This window comes from Paroedura picta, chromosome 16 (assembly GCF_049243985.1).
Source record: "Paroedura picta isolate Pp20150507F chromosome 16, Ppicta_v3.0, whole genome shotgun sequence".
Taxonomy (NCBI): Eukaryota; Metazoa; Chordata; class Lepidosauria; order Squamata; family Gekkonidae; genus Paroedura; species Paroedura picta.
Window position 1 is genome coordinate 5,503,127 of NC_135384.1, and position 13,500 is coordinate 5,516,626.

At 48.9% G+C, this 13,500-nt stretch overlaps 2 protein-coding genes across 7 annotated transcripts in view; one reads left to right on the forward strand and one right to left on the reverse strand.

The window, feature by feature from the left end:
• LOC143826021 (integrin alpha-D-like) overlaps nucleotides 1–9,373 on the reverse strand; it is a 21,870-nt gene extending 12,497 nt beyond the window's left edge. The window contains exons 1-10 of the mRNA XM_077314530.1: nucleotides 9,237–9,373; nucleotides 7,781–7,883; nucleotides 6,701–6,804; nucleotides 5,556–5,620; nucleotides 4,852–4,966; nucleotides 3,605–3,735; nucleotides 2,827–2,960; nucleotides 2,534–2,687; nucleotides 1,351–1,501; nucleotides 692–765 (exon numbers count right to left, since the gene is read on the reverse strand). Of these exons, the coding sequence (XP_077170645.1) occupies nucleotides 692–765; nucleotides 1,351–1,501; nucleotides 2,534–2,687; nucleotides 2,827–2,960; nucleotides 3,605–3,735; nucleotides 4,852–4,966; nucleotides 5,556–5,620; nucleotides 6,701–6,804; nucleotides 7,781–7,883; nucleotides 9,237–9,273 (1,068 nt within the window). The 5' untranslated portion in view covers nucleotides 9,274–9,373. The remainder of the gene's footprint in view (nucleotides 1–691; nucleotides 766–1,350; nucleotides 1,502–2,533; nucleotides 2,688–2,826; nucleotides 2,961–3,604; nucleotides 3,736–4,851; nucleotides 4,967–5,555; nucleotides 5,621–6,700; nucleotides 6,805–7,780; nucleotides 7,884–9,236) is intronic.
• LOC143826052 (uncharacterized) overlaps nucleotides 6,494–13,500 on the forward strand; it is a 15,765-nt gene continuing 8,758 nt past the window's right edge. The window contains exons 1-2 of one of the 6 annotated variants that reach the window (XR_013227004.1): nucleotides 6,494–6,734; nucleotides 10,085–10,430. Coding sequence is in view for 1 of the 6 variants with exons in the window: in XM_077314601.1 (XP_077170716.1) it covers nucleotides 8,748–8,862 (115 nt within the window). In the remaining 5 variants the exon portion in view is untranslated. Of the gene's footprint in view, nucleotides 6,735–8,194; nucleotides 8,863–10,084; nucleotides 10,431–13,280; nucleotides 13,408–13,500 lie in introns of those variants that run through there. The other 5 variants (XR_013227007.1, XM_077314601.1, XR_013227005.1 and 2 more) reach the window with 5 other exon arrangements.

Below are 13,500 nucleotides of genomic sequence, written 5' to 3' on the forward strand. Positions count from 1 at the left end.
CGAAATCAGCAGCAACAGGAGAAAGGAGGGAAAGAGAAACAATAGAAAAAGAAGATGAAAAAAGAATGTAATTTATAACCTGCCACCTAGCACCCCCTACAGTTGGAATTGGTTATTACAACACATATAAAAAAGATAGTTCCCTTCAAATCAGGGGACTTGTCAAGCTAAAAAGAAGTCTCACAGATATCATCAATGCTAATAATGATGAACACCCGCAAGGTTGTTGCTAATTAATAATGAATTCAGCATATTATTCCCTTCTTTGGGACAAAGATGCGAATACCTGTTCCAAAACCCCAAAACACAGAACTAGAACCATGAATAAAAACCCAACAAATCTATGTACTTATATTTCATTTGGCTAAAACCTATTTTTGTTGTAGTTATTGAGGAATTTCCTGGAATCGGCCTGTATGAAAAAAGCAGACTTCTGTTTTTATTTATTTCATGTAGTTCATTTAGACCCACCTTCCTCCCAATGGGGAAACCCAAGTAGCTTACGTCGTCTTCCTTTCCTCCAGTTTATCCTCACAAAAACCCTGCGAGGCGGGTTAGGCTGAAAGTATGCGCCTGGCTCAAGGTCATCCAGCCGTCAGAGAGAGGCTTTGACCCTGAGTCTGCCAGATCCCAGCCCCACCGCTGTCCTGTGGTGACTTCTCACAGGCTCTGACTTGCTTAAGCAACTCACCGGGGTCAGTAAAGCACTGAATCCTTCCTGGGACATTTCCATCTGGAAAGAGCTGCTGCTGTGGGATTGTGTCCCTGCAGGGAGGGAAGACAGGACACTCATGCAAACAGGAATAACACCCAGCGGAAATTACATTAAAGGCCCCTTCTCAAACTGCTAGATAGTATATTCCAGGTGTCATCTTGACCCCAGCAAATTTTTGGATCCAAACTGTGGCTCTCCAGATGTCCGTAGACTACAATGACCATGAGCCCCTGCCAGCCGGCAGGGGCTCATGGTCATTGTAGTCTATGGGCATCTGGAGAGCCACAGTTTGGCCATCCCTGTACTACAGGGATCTGTTAGATGAGGGTGGCCAGCTCTGGCTTGCGAACCACCTGGAGACTTTGGGGGCAGAGCTGGGAGTGGGTGGGTTTTGGGGGCAGGGAGGGACCACAGTCGAATCTAATGCTATGGAGTCCACCCTACAAATCTGCCCTTTTCTCCAGCACCTTCCAAATCAGGAAGATGCTCAGATCAGTGGTTCGCGCAGAGACATTGGGTGGAAGGGGAGGGGACTCCTCCCCATCAAAGTCTGCCTCCGAGTTTATTTTGGGGATACAGGGTGATGGCCGAACCATAAGAAACTCTCATTCGGGACCTTGCGGCCGCAGCCGTACCTTCTATGGCAAAGATTTTGTCCTGCAGCTTCTCCTGGATGCCTCTGAGGGCCTCGAAATCATGCACAGCGAAGACATGCTCGGAGCTAGGGCTGGAGGCGATGACGCTCAGTTCATCCTGGGCTTGGGTTGTGGAGAAAGCGCTGCCAACCTGCGAGGGAGGGACGAGGGAAATGCTTCACTTTGGCAGCCATCCTCTCATGCCGAGGAATCTTGGAGGAACTGTCTCTCTGTGAAGGGCCATTCCCAGGACTGCTGGGGAGAAGCCAGGAGATGGAAAACAACATGGCGGGTAGGCCCAGGATAGCCTGTTCTCCTCAGAGCTTGGAAACTAAGCAGGGTGAATAATAGAATCATAGAGTTGGGAGGGACCTCTGGGGTCATCTAGTCCATCCTCCCTGCAGTCCTCCAGGGTCGTCTCATCCAACTCCGATATTTGGATGGGAGGCTATCAAGAGGCATGAAACAGCAAGCCACCTCTGAACGTCTCTTGTGTTGGAAGCCCCATGGCAGGGCTGGCTAAATTATGGCTCTCCATATGTCCATGGACTACAATTCCCATGAGTCCCTGTGCTGGCTCATGGGAACTGTAGTCCATGGACATATGGAGAGCCACCGTAGCAATAACGGCAGAAATTATTTGTCAACGGTGGTGAGACATCAACCACCCTGAGACAGCGAGCCCAAGAGGGGGCAGTATACAAATTAAATAAATTAAATAATAATAATCTGTATGCCCCCCTTCCAGAATAGAGTGATGTGGACGGCGACTGCGGGTTCCATCTGCCCCTCTCTCCCCACCTTCCTCGATGAGATTTTTATTGGGGGAATGGATAGTGTTTCTGAATTGTTTTTCCGCCGTATCTCCTTTTTTGTATAACGATTATTGGATCTATGTGGTTTTATGTCTGGCGTTTTAATGGGAGTTTTATTGGGGATTTTATTCAGACTATTATAACCCGCCACAAGCCACTTGGGAGTGGTGGGTAACAAACTGAAATGAATGAATGAATGAATGAATGAATGAATGAATGAATGAATGAATGAATGAATGAATGAATGAATGAATGAAGTTAGAATTCAGTGTCCCCTTTAACCCACAGTAAATCCACCCTGTAAAAGCCTCTACAACTCGAAATCTGCCACTACTTCACTCATCTGGAAATGCTTGCACCAGCCTCACCCCGATGGCGTAACGGATGATCCCTGCGCGCTCCGCCTCTGGGATCACATGCCAATACTGCAAGGGATCCCTCTCTTTCTTCCCGTCTGTAATCACGATAAGAATCTTGGTAGCTTCTCTGCGGGAGCCTTTACTGGGGATGAACAGCTCATTCCTTGCGGGGGAGAAAGCAACATGGCACGGTGATTCTGAGGCTGGGAGTCGAGAAGGGAGCAAGAGAGAGGAAACAGCAAGGAAGAGGAGAAGGGAAGAGACCAACTCGTTCCACGACAAAATGGATTTAAGAGACATACACCACTTTCCGGATCGCCGTGGCTGTGTGGGTCCACCCCTTGATCTGATAAATGTCCATCACTCGTCTTGCTGGGTCCGGAACTCTGAAATCGAAATGTTCTTGGAATCTATCTGAAAACTGCATGAGGGCAAACTGGAGGAGAAAGAGAAAAGAAGAGCGTTTAGAGGGGGTGGGTCTGCCGTGAACAGACGGATGTCACGAGTGACATGTGTCCTGTGCCTGTACTACTTGGTCTAGTGATTAAGAGAGGCGGCCTCTAATCTAGCGAGCCGGGTTTGATCCCCCATTCCTCCACAGGCAGCCAGCTGGGTGACCTGGAGCTAGTCACAGTCCTGTTAGAGCTGTTCTCAAAGAGCAATTCGTCTCGGGGCTCTCTCAGCCCCACCTACCTCAGGAACCTCTGCTCAAGAAACAGCACAAACTTTGGTTTGTGAGCCAGTTCGAGCCCATTCCGCACATGTTGGATAATGCACTTCCAATGTGCTTTTGCAGCTGGATTTTCCTGTGCAGAACATTGCAGTGAAAGTGCATTATCTAACCTTTGTGGAATTGGCCCTGGAGGTCAATTGTTGCACTGCAGTGCCCTCTGCTGGCCCAATACAGAACCATCTCAGCTGTGGCTTCCAAAACACCTTGCCAATAGACCCCAGGGAAGCAAAGACAGTGCCTTAATAATAATCAGACACCATGAGCATGCGTGGGAGAGCTGATGCTCCATTCAAGCAGAGCAGGGCAAGGAAAGAGCGTGGCGTGGCAACCCTCCAAGAGTCCGTTACCAGCGTGTTCCTGCCGGACAATCTGTTGATGACGTTTGAAACGAACACCTTCATCCTTTCAAAGTTTCTGTTGTCAATGCTGCCTGAGCCGTCAATCAACAACACGATGTCGGTGGGCTGGGGAGTGCATTCTGCGGAAAGAAGGGGCACAGAATCACAGAGTCATCTCCGCTGCTCCCCTGTGGCCTTCCTCAGTTTATCAAAATGCAGGTTCTTACCTTTAAGGTGCTTAAAGGGCTTGGGGCCAAGGTGCCTGAAGGACCATCTCTGCCCCTGCTATCCGGCTCGCTATTTAAGTTCCGTCTCTCAAACCCTGCTCTCTGTGCCCCCACCTTCAGAGTCGGGTGATGGATAGAGACAGGGTACTTTCTGTGCTGGCTCCTTGCCTCTGGAATGCCCTCTCCCTTGAGGCTCGCCCACTTTGGGGTCAGGAGGCCAATTTCTTCCAAGGCCAGATTCTGGGGGTCTTGAGGGGGCTCATCTGGGCATGGAATTGGGGTCACTGTGGGTGGACAGGTAGTTGTGAATCTCCTGCACTCTGCAGGGGGTTGGACTAGATGACCCTGGAGGTCTCTTCCATGATTCTAAGAATGATTAGACTGATTTCAAATAAAAAGCTTAAAACACAACAGCTCGGAGACGAGGTTTCCACTTGACTAGTGAACTTCAGTCACGGGAGTGGTAACCTATTTCCACGCAACCCTGTGGTTTAGGGGCTAAAGCAAGGCTGTGGAACAGGCAAAGAGGCCCTTTGTTCTTATGTGGCTGGTTTAAAAGGAACTCTGCCCAAATTGGAGGTTTGTGTGTGGGGAATAATAACCTATTATCCCATCTATCTTCAAGCCAATGCCACCCCTATGCTGAACGGTTTAGAAACTCAGTCTGAATTTTTCACAATCGGCCATTCACTCAAGAACAATAACAATATTCTAAAAATAAAACCAAATTAAACTATTTGGAAAACAGCTGTGCTTTCCCCTCTGGTTCCTAGAACCCATATTTTGCATACATGAGATTTAGGATCAGAGTCCTGGCTAAGTCACTGGCGGTCTCCAAGCAGCGGCTGGACAGCTCCTTCTCCTGGATACTTGAGGCTGATCCTGCATTGAGCAGGGGGTGGGACTAGATAGCCTGCATGGACCCTTCCCACTCTAGGATTCTACGGTTCTATTCCTAGGACATGTGGAGTCACTCTTTCTTTTCTTTTTGGCTCGTTTGTCTCTTTTCAGTCTGAGTTTGGGTCTCACCTGGCAAGGTCTCAGGAAACTGTTGGAGCTGCCGGAGATTCTGGTCTAGGAGGAAACAATAGCCGTTCATGTACATGTTCTTCCCACAGGCCCGCTGCACTGTAGGACCGCACACCTTCAAAGAGAAGAGATGGGAAGGATGAAGGCTACAGGTCCGCATTCTCTGATGAAAACATACTTCCATGCCTGTACTTTAAAAATAGGCCCGACTGTGGCTCTCCAGATGTTTGTGGACTACAATTCCCATGAGCCCCTGCCAGCATGTGCTGGCAGGGGCTTCTGGGAACTGTAGTCCATGAACATCTGGAGAGCAGCAGCTTGGCCACCCCTGCTGTAGGACTTTCAAAGCAAGAGACAAAGAGAAGTGGTTGGTTATCACACTAGAAAAACTGGATTTACACGACATTTGCAGATTCGGGGAAGGATTCGGTTTAGGATCGGCTGTGCTTCATACAAGGAAAATGGTGAGTTCAGAATGTTTCCCAGGTCTTGCATGGCCACCAGCAATGGGTGGGGAGTCCTGTGGGGCCATGAAAACCACTACTTTGTATCTGCGACTGGAATTGCCACTCATTTCAGTAGTTATCATCCTGCATCAATTGAGAATTTCCTGCATTCTGCAGGGGGTTGGGTTAGACGACCCTGGAGGTCCCTGCCAAATCTACGATTCTATGATCAACAGTTTTCATTTCAGATCTACATACTAGGATTTGAGAGTTCCAGGCTGCCAAGGAAAAGCCAAGAGACATGTTGACAGCGTCTGCAGGTCCTGAAAGGGAAGAAATACACATCAAGATTACTGTTATAAATAAAGCCCACAATGTATTTGGTACTGAAACATCACAACTTGTTTTAAAAAAACACACACACACACATCCCTATGCCCAGGACTTGATAATCTAAACAAAAGACAAAAGCCAAAGTTTCTGACTCTCAAATCATTTCTCTTCAGTCGTCAGCCCTTCCAGGCCAGTGTGGTGTCGTGGTTAAGAGCGTTGGCTTCTAATCTGGTGAGCTGGGTTTGATTCCCTGCTCCTCCATATGCAGCCCCCCTGGGTGACCTTGGGCATATCACAGCCCGGATAGTGCTGTTCTCACAGAGCAGTCCTGTCAGAGCTCTCTCAGTCCCACCTACCTCAGAGGGTGTCTGTTCTGGGGAAAGAAAGGGAAAGTGATTGTAAGCTGCTTTGAAACTCCTTCGGGCAGTGAAAAGCGGGGTATCTTCTTATTCCAGACCTTCAGAGAATCTTCCTGCCATTCTAAACCCATTGACATCAGTGGGTTGAGAACAGCATAACTCTGCTTGGGATAGGGTAGAATTGCCAGAGGCAAGTTGGGAGACTGTTGGGAATTTGGGAATGGAGCCTGGGCAGGACAGGGAACTCAGCAGGGTTCAATGCTGTGTAGAACTGGGGTGGCCAAACGGTAGCTCTCCAGATGTCTGTGGACTACAATTCCCATGAGCCCCTGCCAGCATCGTATTGGCAGGGGACTCATGGGAATTGTAGTCCATGGACATCTGGAGAGCCACAGTTTGACCACCCTTGCTCCAAAGCACCCAAGGTCTCCAGGGGAACTGACCTCTGTGACACCAGCATGTTCTCATTCTTGCCGTCATTCTTTCCTCACTTCCTCCCAGGCAATTTCACTTCTCAAGAACTAAGATGTTCTTCCTCTCAGACCTCGACGTGCTACTAAATGGCCACACACCACAGCCTCTGTGAAATCCGACGGCCCGCCCCATCTCCCCAAATAAGAGAGGGAACCCAAAAAAGAAGGGAACTCAGGAGATCTGACTCCCTTTTACCGAGTTGCAACTATCCAGAGGGAAACCTTCAGGCTCACTTACGCCGAATATTGACCACTTTGCAGGCACCTGTGCGGTAGGCACACTGGTAGAGCTTCCCCGTTTCATTGGCTTGCCCCGTCTGGAACGGAGCTCCCACCAAGACCCTTGGAAGGGAGAAGAGATGGCAGCGTTAGCACAGAGTTCGTGACATAGATCAGGGTTTCATGAAAGCCCAGGGTTTCTTGGCAGCCCTGGAAGAGTTTCCTGAATGGGTGGGAGTTTTTTAAAAAATGGGTATTTTTAAAATCTGTTAAACATTTATCAGGTGATATGACCATACATGGTCATGTCGACACCTCCAAATGGCCAATCAGCTTTCTGGGCTCTTCCACCAGGAAGACGGAGGCATATGGTAGAGGCCATGACAGGGTCCCGGAGTTCTCCTTGGGGGATCCCTAGTGTTGGTTAGATCAGGATCCTCGCGACCTTTAAGAGAATGAGAGAACTTGACCCCAAGTTGGACAGGGGGTGGGGTGGGTGGGAGATAGAACTCTCTTATCACCATCTTTAATGTTTGATGCTAATGTGTTAAAGGGTTTTTAAGGGGATTTTAGGGGTCTTGCTGTTTTTTTTACTGTTTTATTATGAACCGCTGCGAGTCAATTTGAGAGCAGCGGTATACAAATTTCAAAATAAAAATAAAATAAAATAAATAAATGATAGGCCTGGGGGGGAGAGGAGAGGAGGGGCCCGGTGTGGGCGTGTCCACAGCTATCCTTCCCAACCGTATTCTGCATGATTGCAACACTTCTGGGGTTTCTCGAAGGCTGAAGAATGTTTCAGGGGTTTCTCAACAATAAAAAACTTGAGAAAGGCTGACATAGACAGTGCAAACCCAGCAGAAGTCTTTGCATAGGGATGCCAACTCTGGGTGGGAACATTCCTGGAGATTTGGAAGCGGGACATGGGGAGGGTGTTAAGAAGGAAGGTGACATCATACAGTCCCCCCTCTGAAGCTGCCCTCTGTGCCAGGGGAACTGTTGCCTGAAGATCCAACCCATACCTGGAGCTCATCACCCCTAGCGAGAAGGAGCCCCCATCCCCCCCCCTTTCCCCAGCCCAGCATCCGCTCCCTCTTACCTGCTCCCGATTTGGGCCACGCTGCTCCCAAAGCTCTGGGTCGGCATCTGGAAGGCGGTCGGCAAATCCACGTCCACGCTGAATGCACGGCACTGCGCCAGCACTGGTGAGATGAAAAGGGTTCTCATCCACGTGCATCCTCCTGATGGTCACAGGAGACCCCACCCCACCTCCACCTCTCCCCAGTCTGCCATGTTTATTGAACATTCAGCATTTGTTGTGACAAAGCGATCGCCATTTCTCACGAAGGAGCCAAAACGATTAAGGGAGCAGGAGTGCTTGTTCAGATTCACCCCTTAAAACTGAAATGTCACTTCTATACATTCCCTGGGCAGTTCAAAGGCATGGAGGGCACTGCCAAAAAATGAGAATGAAAAGTGGCAGATTGCCACTCCATCCCCCCCCCCCGTCTAAACTCCTCCCAGTTTACCTCAGCAGGGGGTGGCCGCTTTGTTGCTACCTGGAAGGGGAGCAGAGTGGTTGGGAAGAGGCAGAGGGAGGGTGTGAATTGTCTGGGTGTGCAATTGGCAGAAAGCAGGGACCCCAGGCAGGGGTTGTTCCTCCCAAACCATGCCCCTTGTTCACCAAAGTGAAGGAACTAAAGGAAGTTTTTAAAATCCTTGCCCCTGCAGAATTGGAGGGGGGGGGCAGTCACAGGGAAGGGCCCCAGGAGACAATAATTGGCACCCAACAGGCTGCCCTCTGCACACCTCACAACTAGACTTTGGGACAAAATAAATTCTGTTTGCCGGATGCTTATTCAAAGCCTTGAATTAAAGGCTGGGGTCAAAGTGACCCAAAAAAGGAGGGGGGAAATAGTCAATGTTTTGTTCTCAGCCTTCCGCAACTCCGAATTGTCTGTACTTCTCTCCCTTATGGTCAAATTGTCCCAGCAGGGTGGGGGAGGGAATTGTAGGTGCCCCCCACTCCTTTTTTTGGGGGGGGGTAAACTTCAGCCTAGGCTTGGATGAAGAATATTTTTTACTTTCTTTTTATGCAAATCATCCCAATCCACATTGAGTTCCATAACCGTATGGAGGTTAGGAAGTTCCGTTCACCGTCCAGTCAGGAGAAGGTTCCAGGTAGGTATCTTTTTACTGTTTATTTATTTATTGTATTTATGTACCACCCTCCCCTGAGGCTCAGGGCTATGTCACCTGGAAGTTAGTTCACTCAGCTATGATTTTTGCTCAGTTCTGTTCCTTTCTTTTGCCTCCGCATCAAAATTAAAACGCTGCTAGTGTTTTCTCGGTACCTGGTGACATGCTCAATACAGTCCCCCACCCAAAAAAGAAAGACAGCTTTACCCAAACGCACCAAACCAGAAAAGGACATCTGTCTTTTGTTTAGGATAGGGTTTTGTTTTGTTTTTGTTTTTTTAAGGCCAGAACCAACAAGGCTTGAAGGAGTACCCCCACCTCACCCCCAGGCTGTTTCCCTTCCAGCCGTCACTCACCTGTGCCCAGGTAAAGAAGCTGAGGCAGGATGCCCATGTTTGGCAGAGTTTAGGTGAGGAGAAAGACACCTCCAAAGGAAGAGAAGAGACTGCTTTGCGAGAGCTGCTCTGAGGAGAATTTATACAGCTGCTTATATAGACAGAAGAGTTTTCTCTCACACAGGGACTGACAGGAAGGTCCAGCCCAGAAGGAGGAGACAGAATTCAACAGAATGACTACTTTAGAGGGGGAGAATCAGCTACAAAAATCTTTCAGTGCAGTCAGAAAGGCAGAGAGGGTTTTGTTCCCCACATGGCTGCATGCACAGAGAAATCTCAGCACCCCGCTAGAGTTCCCAACTGCCTGGAGAGGGAGGAAATGCCTTGTACCTTTCTTAGAGGCTTAATTGAATGTGATTTAGCAGATCATGTTCTTTACCTCTGTGCCATGGAAATATTTGCCTTAGCTACGGTTTAAAGTAGACTTTCTCAACCAGGGTTTTGTGAAGCCCTGGGGTTTCTCCACAGCCCTAGAAGAGTTTCCCAAATTGGGGGGGGGGGGAGTTAATTAACTTTTTAATATATCAGGTGATGCGACCATATATGGTCATATCGACCTGACCTACAACCCCAAATGGCCAATGATGGGCCTTGAGGGGATGGGAAGGTTCCCCAGGTGGGCAGGTACACAGCTGTGCTTCCCAACCATATTTGGCATGATCCTGCCACTTCTGGAGTTCCCCGAAGCCTGAAGGAGGCTTCAGGGTTTTCTCAATGGTAAAAAAAAAAGTAGAGAAAGGCTGGTTTAAAGGAACGTGTTGCTTTTTCTCCAGCCCTGTTGGTAACCCGGCTTTAAGATGTCCCTTTAGGTGTCTTCCAAGTGAGATGGGATTCTGTGACGTCCCTCGTGCTCCTGTGGCTGCGGATAAAGCAAAGCAAGGATGGGGCTTCCACGTGGGCCCACCGTGGGGAGGGAAGAGACGCTACAGCGTCATCGCATTGATACGTGGTTACAACTCTTCCCAGCTTCCGTGTGAAAGAAGGAAACCTCTAACTCCTTCGGTTTCCTTATATCACTGCAAGGGAGGGGGACGGAGGATGGCTGTTTGAATGGAAAGCTGAGAGTTCAGAGAATGGCATACCAATACAGCAATATTCTAGGTTGACTTTTTAAAAATAAAAAGCCCCTTCGCAGAGGTGGGGGCAGGAAATGGCTTTTGCATGGACAGGATCAAGGAAAATAGTTGTCACATGGGCTGGAAAACCTGAATGTCCCCTCTAGGGTAGCCAGTTGTCCCTTCCCACTGGACATGGGGGATCCCTGCCCCCAGCTCCTGCTCCTGTTGCCAGTCAGCTGGCCTGTAGCAGAGACTTACGAGGAGCAGGAGTGAGGCCCACCCCACCTCACTGGGCACGCCATGCTCCATGAACCGAAACAAACCACATTTTCCTGGTTCGTGCCCATCCCTAGTCATCAGTTATGGGGCTGTGGCTCAGCGGAAACATATCTGCATGGCAGGGAGGCGATGCATTCACCCACTCACTCAGTTCTCACTCGTACCCGCCCTCCCTTGTGCCGAGGCGATTTGGACCCTGCTGTCCCCAAGAGCCAGACCTGCAGTTAATGTGAATTCGGCGGGTGCTTCAATCTGGGCATCCTTAAAAAGCCACCAAAATGTGACTTATATTACGCTTATGTTTTTTACTGCAGTGGAGGAGGCAGCGGCAGTGTTTACCCTCTTGGGATATGTGAAGTGACTCATAGGCAAAGGGGAAGAAAAACTAGAGCGAGAGTTTTCGGTTCTATTTTCTTATGCGTCTACTGAAGCGACAGTAAGGGGGTGGAACGGTTCTATTCCCTATCCCCGAAGTTGCAGGAACCGCCTTGTAACTTTCTCACCGCCTATTGAAATCCCATTGAAATCCCAAGGGGTCTCCGGGCCCTGCCTGCAGACGGACAGCCCTATCATAGGGAATGCCAAAAAATATTGCAGAATAAAATATATTTATCCACCAGAACTGGAGGAAGATATGCACAGCTGAGAAGCAGCATTTTAAAAAGAAAAGAAAAAAAGAAACACGCAGCCAGTTAGAAATGCTTTGGTATGGACGATCCTGTTCGGTCTCTGCCAATCTTTTCCTTTTAAACCAACCCTGCTCAGCTCCTGAGCTCTAATTGGTTGGGCTAGCTTGCTTGGGCCACCCAGGTCAGGGCAGAGCCAAAGTACACCTGAGGCCATACAATTTGCTTGCAGAAGAAGTGCCAAACTCAAGAAAAAAAATGACCCATTTGCAGCGGCTGACTGGGCCTCCTTTTCTGGCCAGAAGAGCCTAAACGGTAGGGAAGAAATGATCCTTGCATTTCATAAAACAGCCATTAGTCATTTCTTTCCTGCATCAGAAGTCTTTGACCTACCCCATTTTTTTGTTTACCGTTAACCTGCTTTTTTTTCTCAAACACGGTGTACCCTTGTGGGTTTGCCTTCCGTCTCACAAGGTTCACAACAGGGGTGCACTTGTATTCTGGTTTGCAGAAGCCGATATACTGTGGTCTGGCTGCTTACCTTAAACTTTTCTCTCTCTCTCTTTTTGGTCATTTCATGGGCTCCCCACCGGTCTGTTCTTTCTTAATTGGGGAAGGAAGAACAGACAGAGCTGTTTCCCTCCGATGTATTCTCCCCTGCCCCTATCTTAACGCCTTGTGGTGTGTTTATCAGTACCCACCCTGCTCCATTTATCTTGCAACGTTAGTTACGGGGTAAAAACCAAGAACCCCAAGGCGCGCCTGCAATCCCTTGCGCTGATTTCTTTTTTTTAATGTTGCTAAATTTCCCCTTCCTATCAGGGAGGACGTGAGTGTCCAGTGTGGTCAAATTTCACAATTTCATAGTTTATTTCTGGGTCCTGATCCTTTTTTTTTACATGCTGACAATGAGTCTGCTTCTGCTCAAGACAGACCACATACGGGACTTCAGAAATGTTTCAAAAGTCCTTCTTTGTCATCACCGTGTTGGCTGTTTGCAACCGTCTGGTTAAAAATGATTTGTGAGACTGACTAGAGAAAATGAGGCAACTATATATTTTTTTAAAAATCAGGCCCTTGGGCTAGGCTTGCAAACAGGCGTGGAGAAAAATGTCCAGCTCCTAGATGTGTCCATTTTCTGAAGATGAGTTGTAATTCTGGAGGATCCCCAGTCTCCACCTGGAAGCTGGCATCCCTAGTTTGGAAAGTCAATGCTTGTTGATATTCAGTACTCTTTTTTAGAGGGATGGCTTTTGGGTTCCTACAGACTTGTCTTTCCTTCTTTTTACATGAAAATAACACAGTTAATATTAGGGTAGAAGCACAGTTAGGACCCTAAAATGGATTTTGGAGGTCTATGAATTCTTTTTAGGCCATACTGAATCACAAACAGAATCATAATGATCCAGGCATCCCTCCTGCATTACGGATGAAATAAACTCCCAAAAAGGAAGGAGTATTTTTCAACCTCCTGACTCAGGGCAGGCTACATCATCATAAAAACATTGTGGGGCACAGGAAGGGCGATAGATCCCTGGGTTCACTGAGGAACAGCTTTTATTGCGACCAGACAACCCCCCCCTCCAAAAAAAAAAAAAACATTCACACACAAAGCAGACTTCCAGCCAGTGCGCACGAATGTTAGATCGAGGTGTGAACTAATTGGAGCCGGCAGAGTGGATCCAGCGGCTCTCTGGTCAATTACACGCCTGCTTGGATCCCGCCTCGGACCTCAAGCTCGGTCCTCAGCAGATCCACAAGCGCAACGAGGGGAAAGGCGCTTGGAAGCTGCTTTGAGACTCTTTCGAGTAGGGGAAAGGGGGAGCAAAAAAACACGTCTTCTTCTGCCACGATTTCTTGTTTGCTGGGAGGCTGCTTTCAAATCTGCACCGTGGCGGGAAAGATCAGCCCAAAATAAATCCAAATATAAATAAATAAAAAGTGGGACTCGAAGAGTTAAAACCACAGAGAGACAACCGGTGAGCCCGGCCCGCTTGCTATTCTTGCAGCCGGGGGGGAGCCAAAGGAAGGTGGGACGGGGGGGGGGCTGCAACTGTCCTTTTGCTGGCGGCGAGGAGAGGGGCTTCTCTTTTTGCAAGCTCCAGCCGGGAGACGGGCCGGGAGACGGGGCGGGGGCGGTGCCCGGGACCTGAGCGCGCCTCCGCTTGGGTAAGTTGCGCGGAGAGGAGCAAAGTCTGGCCGGGCGGGGTCTGGCGGGAGCCGGAGGGCAAGGCGACCCCCTTCCAAAGAGGGGCTGTGGGT